The sequence below is a fragment of the Camelus bactrianus genome, chromosome 29, assembly GCF_048773025.1.
Source record: "Camelus bactrianus isolate YW-2024 breed Bactrian camel chromosome 29, ASM4877302v1, whole genome shotgun sequence".
Taxonomy (NCBI): Eukaryota; Metazoa; Chordata; class Mammalia; order Artiodactyla; family Camelidae; genus Camelus; species Camelus bactrianus.
Window position 1 is genome coordinate 3,174,563 of NC_133567.1, and position 24,702 is coordinate 3,199,264.

General features: G+C 47.9%; 1 protein-coding gene across 2 annotated transcripts; it reads right to left on the reverse strand.

Moving 5' to 3' along the window:
• Window positions 1–1,239: 1,239 nt before the first annotated feature.
• On the reverse strand, window positions 1,240–24,081 carry OPRK1 (opioid receptor kappa 1). 2 transcript variants are annotated; one of them, XM_074354905.1, is made up of 4 exons: window positions 23,812–24,081; window positions 23,142–23,444; window positions 9,861–10,213; window positions 1,240–4,885 (listed from the first exon to the last, which is right to left on the reverse strand). In XM_074354905.1, exons 2-4 carry the CDS (start codon window positions 23,396–23,398, stop codon window positions 4,353–4,355), a joined length of 1,143 nt encoding a protein of 380 aa, XP_074211006.1. In that variant the 5' UTR covers window positions 23,399–23,444; window positions 23,812–24,081; the 3' UTR covers window positions 1,240–4,352. The 2 variants fall into 2 exon arrangements, with proteins under 2 accessions (XP_074211006.1, XP_074211007.1); XM_074354906.1 differs by lacking the exon at window positions 23,812–24,081 and having other exon boundaries at window positions 9,861–16,170; window positions 23,142–23,279.
• Window positions 24,082–24,702: the final 621 nt, after the last annotated feature.

The window sequence follows — 24,702 nt, forward strand, 5'->3', positions numbered from 1 at the left end:
AGGCAGACCTTCCAGACTAGGCTGCATTCCACTACCTGTGCCTCCGTTGCAGTGTATTGTAATCACTTCTTCAATTCCTTGTTTTTTCTTAGACTGTTAGCATTGAAAGCATATCTGTTTCCTTCACCTGTCTGCCCAGAATCTAGCATGAGTCCTGGCACAAATAGGAATGAACGTCCTTTCAAACATCAGTAGCTGAAAAAGATTCAGTTGCAGTGTTTGTTTGTGATTGTTATCCACAAACCTAGACACCGTCCTCTAGGAAGGATAATGCTGTAAATTAATTTCCGAGAGGAGGAGATACCATAATGCTTCAAGCTTGCTGCACATTGAGCTTTCCCTCCAGTCAAGGAGATTAGCAGTTTCCTTAAAAATAAATGTCTAATCATGTTCAACGTATCCTGACATTTTTACGACCAAACATATAGCATCCAGCCCAAGGAAAGGATCCTGTTTCAAATGAAAAACATATTTGCTTTCTTAGAATTTTCCAAATTTTACTTGGTCCTTATTTTGTTAAACAAGTCAAAGGATCGCCAAACATGGGATCTTATAATGTGCTTGAACTCCAGTCACTAGTGAAAAGTTGAGTTGGCAATCGAGGTGAACGGTAATGAGACATTTGCTGTTTTAAATGAGACTGAGACTTGCTAGTGTGTCCTCCCCAAGTAGCAAAAGGGGGGCCCTGCTCACCTCCCTTCCCTAAGTTTTTGTTTTTATTTACCAAAAAAAAAAAAATCTTTCTTTTGTCAAGATGATGAATTTTAAATTGCTCTGCTTGTGTGTTCAAACACCATGAGGTTTAGAAACAATCCACGGCAGCGATGTGGTTGTGTTTTACTGGGAGCAGGGCAGAGGCTGCCTGTGCTTCCAGAAGAGTTGTTTTGTGTTTTTATGGGTGGGACAGTTTGATTTTGAATTTTGCATGTTTTTCAGAGTGAAAAAGTGCCTTTTCAAAGGGAAGGCAGTGGGTAACCCAGATTCTGGGATCTTGGCAGCATTACCGTGGAAACAGGTGCTTTGTCCTCAGCGACTGATGTGTTTGGGAATTTAGATCATACACAGTTTAGATTCCTACATGTTCCGTTCCTTCCCACTAACCCTCCACACCATCGCCATGGATGGGAAGTTAAGGCGGCAGTTTATATTTCTGCCTAGCAGTGAGCCTCCTCCCTGCTGACGTGCGGCACCATCGAAGCCGTGAGAGCGTAGATGAGTGAGCGCAGTAATGGGCTGCTGTGACTTAGCAGTGGCTTTTATTTTATTTCAAGGCACACAACCATACACACGATGCATAATCATCAGCTTCTAAGCACAAGCTATAAATCATGTGCAGTAGCATAAAGAGCGTGTGAGCAGACTTCTGTCTCAGAGAAGAAAGCTGCCCTAGGGCAAGCAAGTCCATGCCCTTTGGGGATGAGACTTTTCATTTTGATGCTGAAGTTTCCAAACAGCTCTTGCGTAGAAAATAAGTCTGACTGAGTGGACACACCACCTCGTCACAGGTTCTCCTTTAAAAGCTCCAGGTTAAAGCCAACCGATGTGCTCCTTGCATCCCAGTTACTCATCTGACGGCCCGATGCTGGATGAATCCCCTGATGATGGTCACGCAGGTTTAAGAACTTTACGTCTCAGTGATACTTCGTAGAATGAAACAATTGTCTTAAAACGTATGTGAATTTTCCTTTATTTTTTTTCAAACTTATCTTTCCAAACTATGCTTCCTTTTTAGTATTAAGACTGGAGTTTTGACTTAACCTCTTTGCATAGGGGATGTGTCCAGATTCGTAAGAGTAATCAGAGACACTAACGGTGGTTCCGCTCTCCCCCGAGTAAGAATTACAGTTTTTCATCCTCATTGCTGCCTCCTGCACAATGTTTCATTTCTCTGCATTTTTTCTGACCCCTCACTAGGTCCTAAGCTTTTAGCAGGGAGAGAAGATGGAGTTCACAGAGAAAGTTGAATTCAGAGTTAGACACATGCAGCTCTAGTCCCAGGGAGACACAGCGGATGGTGCCCTCCTTTCTGTGATGGGAGACCAGGAACACCAAGAGATGGGGCATAGACGTGCACACACTGTCACACCCATGCACACACACAGGATCATACACATGCACACACATGCACACTCAACTCACACACACGCACACACACTTTTGACACAGAAATGCATTTGTGTAAGTGGTATTTCCCTAACATACATGATTCACTTTATCATTCTTTAAAGTACTGGCCTAAGATGAATAGCCGTCCTCCCCTCTTCCAGTTTGGGGAAACTGGTGCTTACAGCAATGGAGACGCTTGGACGTCATGACCTCACGGGCACTGAGAGCTGCTCCTCTCTCCTGGGGCTGCAAACTTAGACACAGAGAGATGCAGGATGCACGGGCCAATGTCTAGACTCCAACAATGGCAGTGGATCCTGTGAGCGTGAGTGGAATATGGATTTAAGGAGGTTTCTGTATTTCCCACATCAGTAGGAGTTGTTCCTGGAGCTACTCTCTATATAGTAGATGATGGCCAAGACTTTTAACCATGGGGTGAATCTCAACCAATATTTAAGCCATTCCTGGGTACATTTAATCACAAGAATGTAGGAACGCCTAGGAAAGTCAATGAAATATAAGAAGCGCTCGGAAGAACACTTCATTTTCATTAGGGAAAACCTCGCCTCGCTGCCCCCAGTCACCTGTGTGAGGAGTCATGAAAGTCTGGAGCGCAGCCAGACACCATCACAGCGTGATTCTGGGGCCCCACAAACAGAATCTTCCATGGAAGGTGCTTCCAAAAGGAGAGCATCCACACACACAAGAGAAGGTGCACGGTGAACAGGACTCACAGATGTAGTGACGTCTATGGCCTACACGTTTTATTTTCCAATAAATTCCAGTGGGGGCTACCCTAATAACATACAAGCTTAAAGAAGAGATGGGTGTCATTTATCAATCAGCCCTTTCCTCTGCCCAGGCAAATTGCAGAAAAAGCCATTTCCTCTGAGATCATAAGTTTCAGGGGCAAGAAGGAAGAATTTATATGTCTTCTGGAAGTTTTAGCAAAATTACCCTCAGTGCACTGCCCATGGGTGTTATCCCCAGCAGGTGTGCTCCTCACGGAACACAGCGCCAGATGTGTCCAAGCACCATGGGTGACATAATGTCCCCACTGTGCCCACGATGAGGATCAGCCCTACTTCCTGCTGAAAGCCACAAAGCAGTGTCTCAAGGTCTGCACAAGCAAGACGCCCTCCTTCCATGAAGAGGGAGACTCTGGCAGTAGCCACACCTTCATAAAGAGATGCAGCTTGTAAACTTGACTCTGCCAAGGCCACAACCTGGGAGCCAGTTAACTATTTCTTGACTCATTAGCACGCGTTCTGAGCCCTATTGAAGGACTAGCGGGTGCTCGGCGAGTCGGACAGAGATGGCGCCGTGACTGATTCCCGGACAGAAGCCGACGCGGCAGCAAAACTTCTCAGCATCGATGGCTCGGGGACCTCGGGAGCGTGCCCTCCGGAAACTGCCCAGTGGGAAGGCCAACCTATTCCTTATTTGCACGTATACTATTATTTACAGGTGAAACTATAAATATATATATTTGGTGGTATTTGAACCACTTTATGTCTCAACATCAGGGCATGCTTTATCATGAGATTATTCATCTGAAGAGCATGCTAAAAACAAACAAACCGTACTGTTTAAGAAGTGAAAGTATGTTGGAAACCGCCTTTTGCACGGCGAAATAGCTCCGTAAACATCGTGTAATTTTCTGCTACACGTGAGCAGCGGACACCTCCGGTGTGGGTGTCTTCGGCTGGACTCCTCACCCCGTGGTCACAGGAAATGCATGTCCACAGAGTGGAGAGTGAGCTGGGCACGGGCCCTGGGAACGTTCACCTTGCTGAGGTTGTGCTATCAATGTTAAGCTTCTGGACTGGATGCCCACGAAGCTCTGAAACCACTTTCTTTCCCTGTTTCCTAAATAGAGCTTTTGACACCACATTGCATAGAAGAGTCACAGCAGATGTGTCCTGAACTAAATCTAGGTAACCGGAAGGAAGAGGCTTGTTTCTTTGTTCATCAGAGGAACCTGGGCTCAGCCTTGCTTCCCCGCCCTGGAAGGAGGCTGCGTCTGCTTGCCGGGACCTTCCGTGTGCCACCCCTGCAGACCGGATGCTTCCACCGACCTGGGTCGCTAAGGCAACCTGCATCCTATGACCTCGGACGACGAGGTTTCTAAAGTTTGTTTAAAGTCCTACCTCTCCTTCTCAGACTGCAGTAGTAACCTGAGTTAGACCTAGATCGTTGAGCTCCCCTCCACCTGGAGAACTACAAGAGGACATCTCCACGACTAGTCATACTGGTTTATTGATCCCGTCCACATCCCTCATGTAGGTGGGATTCTGAACGGTATTTCTCACTCTGCTCGTGCTCTGTCGCTCCATCCTCATCTTAATGGGAAAGCAGAAGTCCCTGAAACACCGCTTGAAGTTTTCATCGAGAAAGGCATAGAGGATGGGGTTCAGGCTGCTGTTGGTGTACCCCAGGGCGATACAGAAGTAGTAGCTGGAGAGGGCAGCCGTGCTGTGGGAGGTGCTGCCCAGAGCCTCCACGAGGATGAAGATGTGAATGGGGGTCCAGCAGACGATGAAGACCGCCACCACCACCAGGACCAGCCTGGTGATCCGGCGAAGGTTGCGGTCTTTCTCTCGGGAGCCGGAGAGGAGCCGGACGCTCTTCAAGCGCAGGATCATCAGCGTGTAGCAGACGATGATGATGAGCACCGGGATCACGAAGGCAAAGACGAAGACGCAGATCTTCATAAACAGGTCCCACCAGGAGTAATCGTCGTCCGGGAACTGCAGGGAGCACTCGATGACATCCACGTCTGCAGCGGGTGACAAAACGAGACCACAAAAGGAAAATCGGTTGTGATTACCGTGGCTGCCAAGTGTGAATGTGAATTTTGATACCTTTGGTCGCCAAGGTCCAATCACGCTGAGGCGATATTCCCCAAAGCAGATCACCAAATTAAGAATGAATGCCATATACATTAACCATCCGATTTTTGCGCATAGAACAATGAAGCCAGAAGGTCACCGTTTATTGGTAACACATACAAGGCTTCAGAATAAATGAGATTAGCCAGGAATATGAGTTATCTAGCTGTGGAACTGGTTTGACATGGATGGCTTTCAGAAGAGCTAATCTGTTCATTTATAGCGTGAGTACTTACCTGCATTTCCGTATATTACCAGTTCTCCCAGACCTAAGGCTCTGGCAATAAAAGCTAGTATCTCTTTGCGATAAATGATCAAATATTTCCAATCTATCCTTTCCATTTAACAAAAGCCAACTTATCTGAAAAATATTAAATGGTTTACAAGAAATTATTATGTAGGTCAATGAAAATACAAGCAAAATTTTAAGTATGACCCAGCTGTTGTGATTTAGTGGAACCAATGGTGGTCATTGTGACAGAGCATTGCTAAAACACGAGCAAACTTTTGAAGAAGGAGGAGGAGGAGAAAGAAAATAGAAGGGGAGGAAAATGAGGAAGAGAATCATCATCACCATCAAGGAAATTCACAAGTCAGACACATTTTTCACTTTTGCAAACATCGACTAGGTAACAGGTAAAACAATTACATTGATATGATTACTTAGAAACCTGCTTTATTTGCTCTGCTTCTCTTTACTGGATAGTATTCTCTTTGGAGTGGCCGTAAGATTAGAAAGAGCAGAGAGCCAGGATAAGCACTTTATATCATACTTTCACTGGCGGCCCTCTCACCTGTCCAGGCTCCCCTGTCCCCAGGCAACAACCAGCCAACACCTTTTCCTCTTGCCTCTGAGCAGTCACTGAGCACGGAGCAGGCTACACTCTCTTTGTCCTGATCCTTCCTTACAGATAAAGGAATCAAGCAATACTAAGTTGTAATTTTTATAATGAAAATATTTTCTTCTGACATTGAAAAATATCTGTGTTAAAAATAGTACAATATTTTTGAATAATGAAAACAGCTCTATTAACAATGTTTTCTAAAACATCTTAATGTTCTCTTAATCATATATGCCTTAGTAAAACAAAATACATCTTCTTTCCATTTCAATTAGACATAATTTAAAATACAAAGAATATAATCATTTTGGCCAATTAATAAAGATGATTATCGTAAACTTATCTTTTATCAACTAAATACTAAATCAAAGCTCCCAGAATAACCTGTGATTTTTGATTCTCTGAAAAAGTCATTGTCCAAAGTACTATTACTATGAAAACTATAAGAAACAGACAAGCACCTCTCTTAATTTTTGCTTTAGTGTTTATGGGGAAAAGAACAGTTAAAACCATTTTTTAAAATCATTACTATTTTATAGAATAAATGCATTTATTAACTTTTTTAGGGTGGCACATTGTAATCTAGCTAGCTTCCTTGAAGGTTTTTTCTTTCCTGATTTTGTATATTCCAACAGTGCCTCTTCTTGTGGTTGACTCAGCTTAAATGTCACTTTAGAGACATTTATACAGAGGCTGGTCTGTCTGAATAGTCCTCCTCCCTGCAACTTATATTCTGTCTACTTATTATACTTTATCTATTTTTTGTCATTACATAATGACAGAAGCTAAACAGGAGCCAGACAGAAGCTCTTCTGCAATAACGTGTTGCCTTTCCTAATGTTTTTCTCTCCATCCAGAATGTAAACTACCTTAGGGTAGGCACTCAATCCAGTCCTCCTTAAATACTATTCAATCTCTGCCACATAGGGAGGCAGAAAAATATGGTGTTTGAGGAGAATAAATTGTTAAATAAATAAACAAATGAATACCACATGGAAACCCCTGAAAATATGGACTCAATATAGTAGTTATTATGGGAGAGTAATCTGCTAAGATAAGCAAGGCAACATAAGGGCTAGTGTTGAATTTGGATACATCTTTTAACTCTGAGGATCAGCTTCCTCTTGAACAATTATCTTGTATGTAGTGGGAGCTCATTAAATATTTAATGAATGGGTGAAATAATCAACTACAGTTGCTTTTACAAGACTTTGGAAAACACCCAGTGACAGAGGTGAAAATATCCTCAGGAAATGTCAGTGAAGCTGAATTTATAACAATAAGGAGAAAGGAGAATACTGAGGCAGCCATCAAGGAAATCCAAGTCCAAACACACCATTTCATTAAATGTTCTGTTTAGAGTGCATCTTTATCTTTAAAGACACAGTAGGCTGAAAGTGAAGGGATACAAAAAGATACCCAATGCAAATGGAAACCAAAAGAAAGCAGGAGAACCTAGCTGTACTTACATCAGACCAAATAGACTTTGAGTTAAAAACTGTCATAAGAGGCAATTGTATATAATGATGAAAGGATCAATTCACCAAGAGGACACAACAATTGTAAACATACGTGCACCCAACACTGGAGCACCTAAATATATAAAGTATATATGAACAGAGCTGGAGGGAGACACTGCAGCAACACGGTAACAGGACGGATTTCAATCCCAGCTTTCAACTATGGGTAGATTAGCCAGATAGACAATCAACAAGGAAATGGGGGACTTGAACAGCATTATAAATAAAATTAACTTAACAGACATACACAAAACACGTCATTCAAGAGCAACAGAATACACATCCTCCCTAAGTGTGTATGAAACAGTCCACAGTGTGTAGATCACATGTCAGGCCACAGAGCAAGTCTTAACAACTTTAAAAAGATTAAAATCATATCAAGTATCTTTTCTGACCAAAAGAAAACAGATACCTGTAACAGGAAGAAACTGGAAAATTCACCAATATGTGGAAATTAAGCAACACACTCTTGAACAACCCAGGGGTCAAAGAAGAAATCAAAAGGTTGAGATGAATGAGAAAGAAATACAATATACCAAAACTGGCAGGATGGAGCAAAAGCAGGTCTAAGAGGGAAGCTTATAGTGAGAAAAAAAGAAGGTTCTCAAATAAATAAACTAACTGCACATATCAAGGAACTTAAAAAAAAGAACAAACTAAGCCCAAAAGTTAGTAAGGAAGGAAATAAGAAAAAATAGATCAGAAATAATGAAATAAAGACTAAAAAAAGAAAAAAGAGTTGGTTTTTTTTGAAAAGATAAACAAAAATAACAAAACCTTAGCTAGACTAAGAAAAAAGACAGAAGGTTCAAATAAGCAAAATTATTTCATATTTTTTAAATGCTTCTCTAATAAAGTTTGGCATTTCTTAAAATTTACCAAGCGTTATAGCTTAACACCTGCAGTGCTTATGTTGGAAATTAATTTTATAGTTTAAGAGGAAAAGGATTATGCTTCCTTTAAAAATGTGTATCCTGCAAGATAAGCTGGGGTTTCAGCAGTGCCCTTTCACCATGACCTGGAAGGTTCCTCCCGACTTATCTGTGCTCGCAGGTATCATGAAACTCCCTAACAAACTGGAGCATTTAGCCAACTCTTAGAGCAATAACCAGCACTGATGAAGTCCAAAGAGATCATTCTGCTCCCCTCCCCTCTGTGAATTTCTATTAAGCTCAAAGAGTTTGTCACAGCTTTCTCTTTTACTAGGAAAACAAAACTCCTAGAACGGTGGTTCTCACGTTGGTTGCGGGTCAGAGGCACCTGGGGAGACCTCAAGCATCTGGACAACCAGACTGTGCCTCAGGTCAATGAAACCAGACCCTCTGGGGTGGGACCTGGGCAGCAGTATTTTCTAACGTACCCAGGTGATTCCAACACGCAGCCTGGGGTGAGAACCATGGTGCAAGAAACACAGGGAACACATCAAGTATACAGTATGCATGGGGTAAAAAGTAATGAGTCCGAAGTCTGATGGGTTTGCTCATCTGTACTACCTCCATCCGTGAACCTGCCTGTGAACGGCCGACAGCCAATGAAGCTTCGTGACCGTGGTGAGGAGATTAACGCTTAAGGAGGAGGAGCGGAGAGCAAGCGTGTGGCTCTGATTCCGGGCCCTTTTTAGGCAGAAAGAAGAGGCGCGAGGAGGTGGATCAGAACTGCCAGGATGCAGCAGAAACGTATTTTAAAAATCCACATTACAAAACAGAAACAGACTCACAGACGTAGAAAACAAACTTATGGTTACCAGGGGAGACAGTGGGCAGATAAATTGGGAGTTCGGGATTAGCAGATACAAATGTCTATATATAAGACAGATAAACAACAAGGTCCTACTGTTTATACAAGGAGCTACATTCAATATCTTATAACAGCTCATAATGAAAAAGAATATGAAAACAAATATGTGCATATGTATAACTGAATCACCATGCTGTACGCCAGGGAACCATATTCAGTATCTTGTAATAGCCTATGATGAAAAAGAATATGAAAACAAGTATATGTGTGTATACCTGAATCACTCCGCTGTGCACCAGAAATTAACACAACATTGTAAACCGACTAGACTTCAAAAAAAAAAAAAGAACCCACACGCCTGCGGCTCGTTACTTCATCCCACCTCTCCAGATCCTCATCTGTGCTTTCTGAACAGAAAATGGGCTGGGTGCCTGCGTTCTGGCCACACCATTATCCCATCCTGCGTTTAGATGTGGAAAGGAACACAAAATTGTGTCATTTCTCATCTTCCGTGAAGGTGGGCATTACATTTCCTTTGGCTTCTGCTTTCTTTCTAGGTATGTGTCCTCCTCACTCCCAAATTAAGAGTTTGTGTAATGAGAAGTTACGTTTTTAAAAATGAAATGATATAACTGAATCACTCTGCTGTACACCTGAAACTGACACAATGTTGTAAATCAATACAAAATATTTTTCCTTTTATGAACAATCACAAAATCAATAACTTTAAAAGGAGAGAAAGAAATGAGAACAGCTGCCCTTACCTTCCCTGACTTTGGTCCCTCCAAGGACAATGGCAGATATGCCAACGGAGGAAGACAGGATCCAAATGCAGACATTGATGATCTTTGCCTTCATGGGCGTGCGGAAGTCGAGAGCCTTGACGGGGTGGCACACGGCGACGTACCGGTCCACACTCATCATGGTCAAGGTGAAGATGCTGGTGAACATGTTGTAGTAGTCGATGGAGATGACGATCTTGCACAGCACGTCCCCAAACGGCCAGGAGTTCATCAGGTAGACCGTGCTCTGGAAGGGCATGGTCGTGGTGACCAAGGCGTCCGCCAAAGCCAGGTTAAATATGTAGATGTTGGTTGCTGTCTTCATCTTCGTGTACCTGAAAGACAAGAAACTAGACCACTTCCCTCCGTTGTCATGTCACACCCATGGGGTAAATGTGCCTTCCAATCACTGAGCTTGTTCTTCATTCACTTATTCTTCACGTATTTATCATCTAAGATTAAAGGGCTGTTCTAGACATTGGGGGTAGTAGAAAAATGGCCAAAATTTCCTGACTTTACTTAGCTTTTATTCTGGTACTTTGTTCCAAAATATGTTTAATTTTAAAAAGTAAAGAAATTACTATAGATAAACAGATAAGTATGCGTACAGATCTTTTCAACAAGACTTGCATGCAGTACGGCTCTTTATTTGTGACTGACAGTTCATTTTAATCCTACCCAGGCTGCTTGGCTTTGATCACCTTTTAACACTTTTTTTTTCATTGCATAAAACAAAGATAAAACCTACCCCTTTTCCTCAAGGTTACTTTGAGACAATCAATCATGGTATGCAAAATGGTTTTCTTTTCTTTTCTTTTCTTTTCTTTTTTAAACTCATTTCATTTCAATGACTAAAACAACTATGTGCTGATTTTTATTTACCAGGGTCCCACTAGCCTCTCACTTCAGATGCATTATGGAAACAGAGCAGGCTGGGTCCTCTCACACACGGCCCGGCACTAAACACCGCCGGGTCCCACAGGTGAGAGACAACTTGGTTCTCCTTCTCTCATCCCAGGAGATTAGCAAAGCACACAGGTTGTTTCATCTTCCAACTGAGGGAACAGAAATTTTCGAAATAGGTCAGAAAGATTGCCTTTAAGCCCAAATCATTTCTTTCCATTTTCACATGAAGTTTAGAACAATTCCATTCTCAACTGAAACTGAACTAAGAAGATTGCTTCACTTAGGGGATGTGTCCTCATGGATCCTGGGGCGTGAAATGTTCCCAACTGCACTGCAGGTTTTCGGAGGCCAAATGCTAAGGTATGCTGGGAAAATCCACATGTTAATTACTGTCTACACGCCTCAGTTTGTGAACCTAATCAGAATTAATTCAGCCATGCCCCATGTACCCTCACGGTGCCAGAGTTTTTCCACGTTAGGGCCTGACGTTTACTAAAGGTTATTTATGAGGAGCGGACTATGGAAAACCACCCCTGCTTTGGCTGCCGCGTCAACACCACCAGAGCCTGCTGATCACTGTGGGGCTGTCGTTTCCGCAGGAGAACCTTCTGCTACCGCGCGGAGACCGAGCAGCCTCGGCTCCCCCGGGGGGCACTGCGGGTTGAGGTCGAGTCCGGCAGTCCCGAGTCTGAATTCAGTAGGTGACTTAGTTCTGAGTTTCAGCTCCTGTGAAATGAGGCTAACAAAACGGAACTGGCGGGACACAAGCAGACGTCCCGCCTCACCCAACTCCCAGGGTCGCACCCCCAGCCCGGCTCCCGGCCTCGCTCCCCCTCCTGCCGGCGCTGGGATGAAGGGGCTGTAAACGCGGGCACAGGAGTCCTTATCTCTGGGTTTCTGTTTTGATGCTCTGCTAACTAAACAGTGCTTTAATCTGAAGAGTGAGGAGTTTATTTTAAAATATGTCTTGCCTTTACAGTTTTCACTCAGATATTATCATGTGGCCCGTAAGTTTTAGGAAGTGAATGACTGCGTGTGCCCAGGGCTCCGGGCATAGGCGCTTAAAGGCACGGATAAGTAAGCAGGGGCACTTCCTGAGAAGGAGCCAAATGCTTCTAGTGAACAAGACTAAAATGCTATCTGTTCAAGTACTGTCTTCCTAAAACTACGGTTTTATGTCTGAAAAATGCATCTTAAAAGCTGGCCTCCTACTCGTTCAGCTTCCTCCCCCAGATCCCTGATACCAGCAAAGACTCGAGCAGCCAGTGCCTCTGACTCCTGCTCTCGGGTTTTGTGACCGGAGAGTCTCCTCTTTCTCTACAAGTTAGACTGCGGTTCTCCGCCCGATACATCCAGGCAGCCCTGGCTTCTAGTCCTTGGTCTTCCTTGCAGCTGATGGACTTCGGGGAGGTCACTGAAAGCCCCGAGCATCGGTCTCCCAGCTACAGAATGGGGACTGTAACACTCATCTCACAGAGCTCCTGAGATCGTTAGGGGAGGCCCCTGATCCGGACGCCAGGCCTGATTTATCCCATGTTCCCAGCTCGTCTCCCCCTTCTTATGTGGGTGGAAGCCACCAGCTCCCACAGGAAGCAGAAGGGAACACAGTTCCTAGCTAACACCCCTGGTCGTATTTACTGATTTCAGCTTGAATATGAGAGATAATTGTAAAATTAAGCCTGGCTGCTAACCTTAACTGCTAGAATGGAAGGATACATGATTCCATGAATCCATAAATGTATTCTATTTACAATAAAATAGAATTTGCATCATTTAAGTAGCCACAAAATGCTGAATGAGAACTTGCTCTTAGCATTTCAAAAATACTTTTAACAACTGGATGTGTGAAACTGCTTAAGGCTTGACCTTATAAAGAGTTCACATGCTGTCATCAGATCTCAGAATAAGACAGATGACCACCTAAAACAGAGACGTCTACAAATTACACAGACGGTAATTATACTAATTACAAAAGTCCTTGCTCCCAGAGAGACCAGTGCTGCTCAGACCCTGCCTGCCCAGCTACCACCGTTACCGCCCCCAGGGCTGGAGGCATCTGCCAGACACACAAGACGTGCCTGTACCCCCTGCTGTGGTGACCCCTGCATCCGCCAACATCCCAGTGTCCCGGCATCGAGATGGATCACGCTAATGACAAGAATCATAATAACCGTTTCATTCAGAACACTCCCTGTGTCAGACTCTGCTGCACGGCCCACACACTTTACCTGGCTCGTCCTCACCGTGTCTCCACGCGGTCGGTACCAGCACCCCGGCTCTAGAGGCGAGCCCCCGAGAACCGCAGGAGCTCCGTAAATTTCTCAAAGTAACATGGTTGTGAAAGGCGCTGCACGAAGTCAAACCCAGGGGTTTGCCTGCAGGCCCTGCATTCGTCCGTCCCCCCAGAACTTTACAATGTACCGTGCCCAGCGTTTTGACTTCCATGCATCTTACTTGATCCTCACTGCAACTGCCCTTGAGCTGCCCAGGAGCTTTACGTCGTTCCCCTAACCCAGCTGAAGAAAGTGGACTCAGGTGAGCGAAGTGATTTTTCCAGTGTCTGCAAAGACAGGCGCTCAGTGGGAGGATGTGGGGGCTCAGCAGGGCCCACCCCCCACCCTAGGGCTCTGGAAGGCGGGTGCTTACAAGCCCACAACACTGAAAGGGAGAACTGAACAGACACAGTTAAAAGTATCGCACGGACTGAGTTCAACAAATATTTACCGACAGTTTTTATGGGCCCCTCTGGACTGGAACCTGTTTAGCCAGGAGGATGAGACCCCTGCCCTCGGAGGCAGCCTGGCTGAGCCCTCAGGGGACCGTCCGTGTTTAGCTAAAACAGACCGGCAGTCAGACCTCTCAGTCGTTGCGCGCCTCCTGGTGCAGACAAGTCAGCTTTCTCGCTGCACTCAGATATGAAATTATTTTCCATTTTATCCACAAACACTCGCAAGTATGCCAAGCAGATCGGCGCCATCTGATGGGTAGTCTCGGCGGGTGGGTGCACTTCTCGACATGCACACCACCGGAGCGTGTGGCATTAAAAGAGCAAAGTCTGCCAGCTGTCCCCGCTAAATGTGTCAGTGTCACCAACCTGGAAATGACACGGGGTGCGGGCAGCCATCCAGGAAGAGGGCTCAGGAGGGAGCTCAGGGCACCAGCCGTGAGGTCGTCCCGGCAACGTGCTAGAGGGTGTGCCTGTGAGCTCACAGGGCTCCCATCGCACGTGGACCCAAGTCCTTCCTCGCACCGCCCTCTTCCAGGGGACTGCGGGCGGCTTCAAACTTGGGCGACAGTGGGACATGAAATACAAGCCTTATGAATAGTCACCAAACTGCAGCTGCAACGTCACGAAAAAGCAAACAGCCTCATGGCCATTCTTCTGAATAGACTCCTTTCATACAGCAGATACCCAGCAGCTGGGAGAAAGCACCTGGACAAGCAGCTGGTCTGGGGAAAAAAACGCATGTGACCAAACGCCCCTGCCCACGGGAAGCTGGCAGCCACCCCACGACCCCGGAGATGCACCGAACACCGACTCAGGAGCAGGAGGGTCTGCAGCACCTGGGATAATGCAGCCCCATCCTAACCAGTGGCGGGAGATGAGCACAGTGAGAGATGGGTTTCGGCACACTTTTCTCTGCACGATTGATTCATCAACCTGGGCATGTTTTCCAGATACAAAGCATTCTAGATTTTAGGATAAAAATGATCAGAAATGATGGCTGTACGGGGGTGAATTCTCAGGAGAACATATCTGAAAGCATGCTGCCTCTGCTGCGTCACATTCTCCGCGTACTTCCAGTTCATTCAGTGAAATTAACCTGCGTGGATTGTTTCCTGCTGAAATTACGGTGCTTTACTAACGGACAGTAGCTTATTAATTTTTTTTAAAAAAAGAAGGGAAATCCAGCCATTGTTTCTCCAATGATGTGACTTTGAAATTGCCTCTACCTCTAGCACTCTGAAGGAGTCACCAGGTCCCTGAAACGCCCCCACAGGCAAAGAGCAAACGCTGTAACTAGAACAGAGGAGGGGCGGGGCCTGTCCCCCAGTGACATACAGCCAGGAGGGCGCACAGGCATTGCCCCGAGCCCGGATGGGCTGTCCTTGCGTGGCGGTGCGGGGACAAAGGGGAAGCAGAAGTAATGATCTCACTGCAAAAGCCAGGACCCCAGGAACGCTCCTCCAGCCTGCCGTCACGGCCCTGCCCCCCAGAAGGAATGTTCTAGTGCCTTCTGTGGGGCACGCAGGGTGAGTGTGCATCCTGCCCAAAAACACAGTAGAAAATGACAAATTTCAAATGAGTGACAAGTTCTTTCCTAGTGTACAACTATCTGGATACCCAGAAGGATACAGAATTCTTAAATTACTTTTCCATCTTTATACAGAAACCTGGCCTAGCTAAGGTGAGCCGCAGGGTGCCGCAGAGAGGCCGCACGGTCACCCTCCCGCTCCGTCCCCCATCAGAAGGAAGTGCCCCCTCCACGAGGCCGAGAGCAGCAGGGTACGGCAGAGAGCACTCAGAGTTTTGTTGCCAAGTTACAGGAGCTCAGAAAATCACCCCTGTTGTTACAGCTGGTCTCTCCAGGCTCGTGACTCTGGGCCGTTTCTAGTCTGAAGGCTCCTGCCCACTGTCAGACCAGTTCCTTTGAGATATCTCAATTCATCACATGTTTTACATTTTTCTCATTTTTCATTTAAATTCTGCCTTGCCTGGCCAGTGGAGAGGGTAAGTCTTTTAAAAAAATAAGACGTAAGGCTTTCACAGTACTGTCCCCACTCCTAAAATCTACTCTCCTTATGTAAGTCTGCCTTGTCGAAGACACAAGCCAGCACCCTCTCCAAAGAAACAAACAAAACTATCCACTGGTGTCCACTGAGGAATACGCGAACCTCATTCTGAAACCACCTCCTGTTAACGCTGCGTTTTGTTGGGCCTGTGTGAAGCACACCCCTGCGACCAAACAGCTGCAGGGTTTCAGCAGAGCGCAGAGTCCCCCGGGGCGGCGACAACGGAGCGTGTCCACAGGTTCGTGTGCGGTGAGGGAGGTGCCAGCCGCAGGGCTCCCGCGAAGACGCTGCTTGCTGCTGCCGAGACGGGGCTGAAGGATACACGGAGAGGAGCTGCCGTCTCCAGCGAGAACAGGAAGAACTGCGAAGGCAGCACAAGCCGCTGTGAGCACTGCAGGTTTGCCCGTCTGTTAGAGCTTAGGAGCGCTCTACCCGATCACCCGTTTGGGTTCTTTCCTCTTTCTTTCTTCTTCTTTTCCCCCATTTTTTCCTTTTTTCTTTTGTCTTCTTTTCTATTCTCCTTTTTTTTTTTTTTTTTTTTTTGGCAGCTGTCTGATCTCTGATCTCTGAAGCAGTTCCGCAAGGATTTGGCCTTCCGTGATCACATGTGCCACAGGGAAGAAAATAATATTCCATTTAGCGAATCCATATAAACAGGATTATGGAGCCAATGCTCTCTTTTCAGAGCTTGTCAAATAATAAAATTACTTTGAGAAATTCAAGACAGGCTCTTCTGAGAATAATTTCTGAAGTTATTTTTGCTTTGCTTGCTTTAAAGGAAATGTGGAGTGTGGATTCCAAAAGAGGGTTCAAGACTAATTAGAACCTTTTTTTTTAAACCAAAGCCTCAGGTATGACTGCCGTCAGACAGGCAGCGGCACGCGGGCACGTGGCTAGCTACACCTCTGCCCCCCTTGAACGCCTTCCCGGGTGTCGTTTGGTGATACTATCCAAGGTCGGTTGCAGTGACATTTGAGAGGACGTGGAATAGGCAGGTGTCTACACACAGCTGCAGTGATTACAAGCAACACTCTCGGGAGAAGGACCGAGACACCTGGGATGGGAAAGAGGAGTGCGCTGCAGGAGACACCCTGACCGGGTCACCCCATCCCTTCCCGTGCACCCCCAATCCGGTGACAGCCACACGGCTTTGGTGGGACTGGTACAAGCTCAACCGTGGGGCCCCTGCTAACGTAGGGGTGGCCTGAGTGAGTCAGCTTATGTCAGTAACTTAAGAAGGTCTCAGCAGAGTGGAGTGTGGGACTTCTGTCGCCTGAGGAAGAAATACCCTGTTCTTGTATTTATGAGCAAGACAACAGGTACCTCGTGAGGAACAACCTCCATCCCAGCGAACCTGGGGGATTAGCTGCCTTTGGAGAAGAAATTTGAGTTCAGGACATAGAATCACTTCCAAAGTCTTTTTGTGGTTCTGGTTTTCCCTAAGCCTCTTATAAAGTCGCCTCTTTTAGGAAATTTCAACACTGCCCAGGCTGAACTATAGGGGAGCCAAGGTCCTCCCCTCCCAGGGCAAGGTCAGCAGCAGACTGGGCCCAGGGGGCCTTCACCGTGGTGGCGGAGAACGAACGAAACCGATGAGGAAAGAAGCAGGCAAAACGGAAGACCAAGGACCAGATAATTCTCTGACTCCTGTTTTGTTTCTCCTGATAAATTTTTCCTTCTTTGGCCTTACATTGAATTTTAAAAGAAACATACCTTTGCAAGAGTAAAGCTTTTCTTTAAATTAAACAAAAGAAAGCATATATACCAAATTTCATAAAAACTGAAGCTGGAAGAGTGTTTTCTTACAGAGAACAGAAAATGGATAAAAAGTGTTCAGGGCTGAATTGTGTCCCCCAGATTCCTCGTTCAAGTCCTACCCCGGCACCTCAGAACATGACTGTTCGAAAGTAGGGCCTTTAAGGGGGTGAAATGAGGTAAAATTAAGGTAAAATGGGGTCATAGGGTAGACCCTAATCCAACGTAACTAGTATCCCTAGAAGAAGGGAGATCAGGGCACAGAGACGGGGGACGAGCACACAGCAGGAAGACCCTGTGAGGACCCAGGGGGAAGGCGGCCGCCTGCGAGCCAGGGAGGGAGGCCTCAGAAGAAACGAAGCCTGGAGACACCCTGATCCTGAACTTCGAGCCTCTGACTGTGAGGCAACACATTTCCGTCATGAAAGCCACTCGGTCTGTGGTACTACGGCAGCCCCAGCACGCTCATAAGGCAGATCCTCTAGGAATCTGAGCGACCTGTAAGATGACCACCCAGGGCCGTCCAGAAGGAAGGCGGCCGGCTGAGTCTGCAGCCAGGGTGGACAAGGCGGGGAGAGACGCGCAGATTTAGGGCTGGTCAGCATTTCCCTGACAGTTACAGCCACGAGAACGGATGCTACCGCTGAGGAGGGTGGTGTCACGTCGGCCAGGCTGCAGTCTCCGAACATTCAGTCACATACTCACCAAGGTGCTGCTGTGAAGGGTTTTTGTAGATGTGGATAAACTCCGTAGTCAATTGACTTTAAACAAAGGAGATTACCCTTGAGGATCTGGGTGGGCCAGGTCCAATCAGTTGAAAGACCTTAAGAGCAGAGCTGCAGCCTCCCCGAGAAAGGAGACATCCCCCCCGCGTAGGGCCGCCTGCCTCCCCTGACACCTGCCTGCTGAGCCTCAGAGCCGCCCAGCCAGCCCACAGTCACATAAGCCAGTTCCTTGTAGTCAGTCTCTCAACACGTACATCCCCTACTGGTTCAGCTTCTCTGGGTGACTCCTGACTAACATGGAGAGAAGCGAAGTGAGGACGGAGATTGCTGAGCAGGCTCTGGGAAGAGGATCATTTAGACACAGCATGATGCTGTGCACCAGAAACTGACGCCACGCTGTAAACTGCCTATATCTCAATGTAAAAAGTCAAAAAAAAAAAAAAAAAAAAAAAAAAAGAGCGATGGACAGATGCATAATTATGTAACAAAGCAAGTACAATAAAAAGTTAATTGTATGGGGGAAAAAACACCAGTGGAGAGGAGTGAGAAACCCAGTGGGTGTGGAAGGAGGTCAAGGAGCAGGTGAGGCTGGTCAGGCGGGCGGAGTCTCCACGGAAGCCAGGGGACAGCCAGCTGGGAGCGCGCATCCGAGCCTGAGCACGCCGCTCTGGGGAAGCAGCGCCGGGGTGGGGAGCCAAGTGCACCGGGCTGAGGACCCGGTGGAAGACACCGAAGTGAAGAGGAGGCATGGTTCCTCCAAGAGGCCCCGGCAGACAGGAGGAATAGAGGACGTTAGCTCAGGGAACTCAGAGACGGAAGGCTGTGGACTGACACTTGCAGGAGGACAGACACTGAGCGCATCCAGGTGCCTAAGGGTCAAAAGCAGCAATGAGGGAGAACTGACCGACAGGAGAAAGGAGATGACCGGTACCAGAGACCCCGTGAGACTCAAACACAGGAGCAGGGCTTTGGCTCCAGCAGGAGGAGGGGACCCTTCACAGGGATGCAGCGGGATGAGGGCAGCGGGCTGCCAACGCTGTTTTTATCATATTTGCAGGAGGAGCTGGACCGGACGGTCCCAGTGGACCACTGAGACCAGCCACCTGCCCTGAGGGGAAGTGGCCAAGAAGAGGGCTTGGGAATTAGTGGCAACTAGAGTTTTGGGGGTTTTTAATGGGAAATGGGAAAAGCCCAGTCCTTTCCTGGGCTCTTTCTGGAAAACAGGAGACAGAAAAACTAGGCAGAACAGAGGTCAGATACACTTGGAGGCAGTGATTTTACCTTGACAAAAGGAAAACTGATTTTATTCAGCAGCATTCAGCGATCTAGGGATGGGAACAAGGCCAGTTACTGGCCTGACCCCGGGCGCGGGCTCGGTGAAAGGCAGGGCAGGAGGACAAGGAGGCCAGGCAGTCGAGCATCTGCAGGGACGGCTCCCAGAGTCCGGGCTCAGCCGGGAGAGCAGGCAGGGCCCGGGAGAACATGCAGGGCCGTTGGGGGAGGTGCCCAGACGTCTGCAGAGGCAGTGGGTGCAGACTGAAGACCAGAGTGGATGAAAGCACAGGGCCGGGGGCCAGGCTGCTGGGATCCTTCTGGCCCCACAAGTTGGCAAGGTGTGACCTTAGTCGGTTTATTCAATCTTTCTTTGCTTTAGTTGCATCATCTGTTAAATGGGTGTGGAAACATACCTGTCATTATGAAGATTAAATACTTCACATGGAGTATTTAATGTGAAGTAAATCTGCCAGCTCAGTAGATTTACCAGCCCAGTAGATTTACCAGCTCGCATATATGAAGTGTTCATTGAATTTTAATCATTTTCGCTAAGGGAGGAGACAGCTGTATGCATGGGAGACAGAGGTTTAAGGTGTCAGAGGTGGGGCTGCTGGCAAGGTTGGTGGTGTGGGCGTGGGTGGCCATCATGGCAGGTGACCTGCACAGGAAGAGGTGAAGATAACCTGGGGTTAGGACCCTGAGTGTCACCCCATGGGCACCCCCAAGGTGTTGGCAGGAGCCAAGGACATGAAGCAAAGGCTGAGGTAAGAACTTTGTACGCCAGGACCACAAACTCCAAAGCCTGCTGAGAAGGGAGGCTGGAGCGCTTCACCGTGGAAGGTTAAAGTACCCTAATATTCAGCTGTTAGCAGTTGCTACACGTTAAATGATGAAAATCCTTGAAACGTTCAATTATCTTCAAAAGGTACTGGACAGAGTACCAGGTGCCCAGGGTGGGAAAAGCTACTCGGAAGGCAGGTCTAAAAACAGTCAAAGCTTTTCCACAACTCTCACATTCTCCCCAGGTCCATGCTGGCCATCCTAGACCCGCAGCTGCCCCACCATCCGAGCATCTAAATTCCACCTGCAGAGTGATTTCCCAGATGACACAACCACGGCCCTTTTGCATGCTTAACATTTAAAAATAATGACCTCAAAATTGAGCCTCCATCTTTCCAAGCAATGCTGCTCAGCCCTCGACGTCAGTCACGAAAGCTGAATGTGAATCCCACACCCCGGTTCTGCCCTGAGCTCTGATGGGTGCACCACCGCCAGAGGCCACCCTCGCTCGCATCTTCAGTCCTTTCCTCTCCTGAGCGAAATAAACCCAAGTCCGTCAGCGTTTCTTCTGGGGTTGTATTTTTCAACTCATTGACCACCTATCAATCTGAACAAATTCTAAATGCTCCTCGGTGCTCTTAGCTGTGGCTCTAAGCCAGCTCTTATTTCCGTGGGTCGGCATTCCAGAATGCTGACAGACCCCTTCACTCTTCATTTATCATCAAACTATCTCCAGGTAGCTGAGAACGGGGTGGGAGGATGGGTAATGCTGTCATGTGAACTCTCTAACTTCTTTCGCACCGTCAGCTGAATTTATCCCCTTCTCACAAATTTTAGTCTTGGATACCTTTGGGATACATATATTTAGTTTATATTTATATTTCTTTATATTTACCATTAAAACTCCCAGCCAGTCTACAGATTCTTTTTTCTCTCTGGCATGCCTATTGCTCCCCATAGAGTTACTTGTGCACATATTTTGGGATTCTTCATTCTTTTTATTTTTTCTTTTTATTTTTTTTATTGAAGTCTAGTCAGCTTATAATATTTTGTCAGTTTCTGGTGTGCAGCATTATGTTTCAGTCATACAAGTACATACATACATTCCCTTTTCATATTCTTTTTCATTATAGGTTACTACAAGGCACTGAATATAGTTCCCTGTGCTGTGCAGGAGAAACTTGTTGTTCATCTATTTTATATATAGTAGTTAGAATCTGCAAATCTTGAACTCCCAGTTTATCCCGCCCCACCCCCTCCCCCCTGGTAACAGTAAGTTTAGTTTCTGTGTCTGTGAGTCTGTTTCTTCATTCTTTTTCATCCTAGACTGCAAGGCTATACAGAAAGGTGTAGAGCAACTCAGAAGCCCTTCCTAGACTCAAAACTTCAAGTGCCTGTTCAAATGACAATAAGACGTATCTGTTTCACTGAAGCACTTAAACGTGACATAAGGAGGGACAGAGTGGGGGTTTTGTTCACATCCTCTTTTCTGTAGCAATGTTTTATTACAAAACAATGGCCTCTGTAACAAAAATCTCCTTAAAATTTTAATTATGGTTTAGAATACAGCTGTCTTTTCTTTTCTTTTCTTTTGGTTACTATAATCTTCTCTCCAATGGAGAGCAGCCCTGAAATTACTAATGACTTGGGAAAACAATTCACTTTTAAAATAGTCCTCCTTCTGTACCCTGTACTCAGCACTGATAGAAGTCCTGTAAAACGCAATAAGCACTTATGGAAGCCAGGGGCAGCAAGCTACAGACACTGATTGTGGGTGAAAAAAAGCGTTATAACATGTATCTGGAGGCTTAAATGATGGTTTTCAGTTCCAGAGCCCAGACAAGGGTAAAAGGCCTGACATTCCGAAGCCAGAGAGAGAGAGAGAGAGATTAAGGGGTATTTGAAAGACTCATGTTACTACAGATACTGTTCTTAAAGTTCATAATAAATAAAGAGCCTGTTTCAAAACTAAAGTCAGGATAAAAAATAGTAAGAAATTAGCTCCTCATCCTTACAAGGCCCCTAAACAGAGTAACTTGCATCCTTCCTTTATTTCACAGGAACTTCCCAAAGGAGTGTCAGCTTTGTATTCTCTCTCAAAGGTGCATCTCCAAAGCATTAAGTCTCCCAGAATGTGAAACTTCTCAAAGGGTGCCCAGACAACGTTGAGGCTTTTTTTTTTTCTTTCCTTTCTTTTCTTTTCTTGTTTTCTTTGTTGCAAGAGGCCAAAATAGGAATCGTTTCACTAACCAGAAAGCGAGCGTATATGTCGATATTGGATACTTAATCATTGGAAGTTGACTTCAGTGTAATTCCACAAAAGAACAATAAAATAAAACAGTCAATTCTTAAGGTGGGCAATAAAAAAAAGCAATTTTTGAAAACCTCCAGCATCCTTTAGAGGACAAATATTAGGCGGCTTGGATCCTAGGTCACTGGAAGTCTAAGCAAATAAGATGACATGTCAGCACTTCTTAGAGGCTTGTGTATGGACACCAACCGCCCTAAGCAGTGCAGTGTCTTTGCTCCATAAACCTTAACACCAATCTGATGAGTCACGAGAAATACTGAGGTGTCTTCAGTGCATTAGGTGGGCACGAACTGTATCTAAAGAAATACTTGCAAAGGGCAAAACACGGTGCTCCAAACTGGGGCAGGCAGCAGGCAAACGGCCTGGCAGACGGACTAGTTTCCTGCCCAGGCGACCCTGACTTTGTTCCACACCCCAGCACCTTCCTTGTCTGCAGGGTTCGCAGTAGGGTCTTGGGGGGCACGGGAGGGTTGCTCTGAAATCCTCAAGACACCTCTGGCCTCGGATTCGCCCTATGCGAACCTCGCGGTCTCGCACCAAATATTCTCCCAGGAAATCCTTCACTTCTGAGTCCACCCTCAGAATCTGCGGAGCCCCGACGGAATGGGGTTCCCAGAGTCCAGTACGGACGCAGTGGGCTCCCCACCTCCCAGCGGGTGGCAGGCCCGACCCTCCCTCCCGGCTGCGACCGCTGCGGCGCCCGGACCCCGCGCTCACCGGATGATCACGAACATGACCAGCGAGTTGCCCACCAAGCCCACGACGAACACCACCGAGTAGACCGCCGTGATGACGACCGCGATGGCCGGGGAGATGTGCGCGGGCTCGGGCGGCGCGCCCTCGGGGCCTGCGCTAGTGTTGCCGTCCGGCTCGGCCCAGCCCGGGGACCAGCCGCTGCCGTTGCGGGGCAGGCAGGTGCTCGGGGAGCAGGTGGGGCCCGGCTCGCCGCGGAAGATCTGGACCGGGGGCTCCATGGCGGGCGGCTGCTGCTGGGGGGCGAGGACAGGCGGCACCTGCGGGCTGCGGGGGCGAGAGAACCGGCTGGACCCGAGAGGCAAACTTTGGCCACTCCCGAGCCAGCGCTCGGGGCCGGCGGTGTTGGGGGCCCAGGGCCCGCTGATGCCCACCCGGCCGCACGTCCCCGAGGCGGGACAGGGAGGACGGACCTCTGGCTGCCTCCCCGGCCAGCAGACGCTCCGCAGATGCCGGGAGAGGCAGAGAGCGCGCCCTCCTTTTCTCCCGTTCCTGAAATCACCCTACCCTTTCCTAGGCACGTTTCCCTGCTGAAACTGTCCCCAGACTGCCTCTCGGAGCCCCCAACGACAAAAGACCCCTAGAGCACAGAGCCCTCGCTCCCGAGACTGCGTCTCGAAAGCCCAAAGCTCACCTCTGGCTCCCGGAGACGAGCGGAGCGGTGCAGGGGGCCCTGGCCGGCGCGGAAGCGCGCGTTCCCGGGTACCGCTCAGCCCTGGGGTCGCCGCGGGCTCTCAGCCCCCGGCCCTGCGCTCTGGCTGCGGACGCCTTTTCCCCCCGAGCGCGTCCTCGCCGCCCAGCGCGCGGCTCCCAGATCGGCGGCGGCCAAGCGGGGCTGGACGCGGGGAGGGCGCGCGGGCGCCGGGACCCGCGGGCGGAGAGCTGGGCCGGCCGCCTCGCCCCGCCCCGCCCCGCCCCGGCCGCCCCGCCCACCCGGCCCCGCCGCGCCCCCGGCCCCGCGCCCGCTCACCCTGCGCGTGAACTTCGCAGAGCCGCGCACAGCCGCCCTCCGATGGTCCCCGGCCTTCCCCGCCGCCCGAGCCGCCGAGCCGCCGTGCGGTTCAGATGGAGTGGTCGGGAAGGGCGTGCCTGCCGCGCGCGAGTGCGCGTGGGTTGCTCAGGATTCGTCTGGAACTCCTGCAGGCCTAGTTCTCCGGACACGTCCGCTTTCAAGTGAGGAGGGGAAGTCGTAGCTTTGTTTATTTGAACGGCCCATCCAAATAGAGCAGCAAAATTGTACAAATAGAATAAGGCCCAGATCGCACAACTTCAATGATTTACTTGACATACGTAGAATATTCCGTCCCTTTCAGTCTCCTCCGTCTGAGACAGCACACAGACTGCACCTTAGGGCGTCACTCGTATTTTGCGGTGTTACCTGCGGAAAATCAAAGCACACGCCTAACTCAGGCCTCCGTGCTGGTCCAGGGAGCTGACAAGGTCTCTGCCTCCTGCATCCACCTCTGCGCCCACGACTTCCCTCACTGTGGTTCCTTCTCTCTGACACCTCGGACAACCTGAGCCC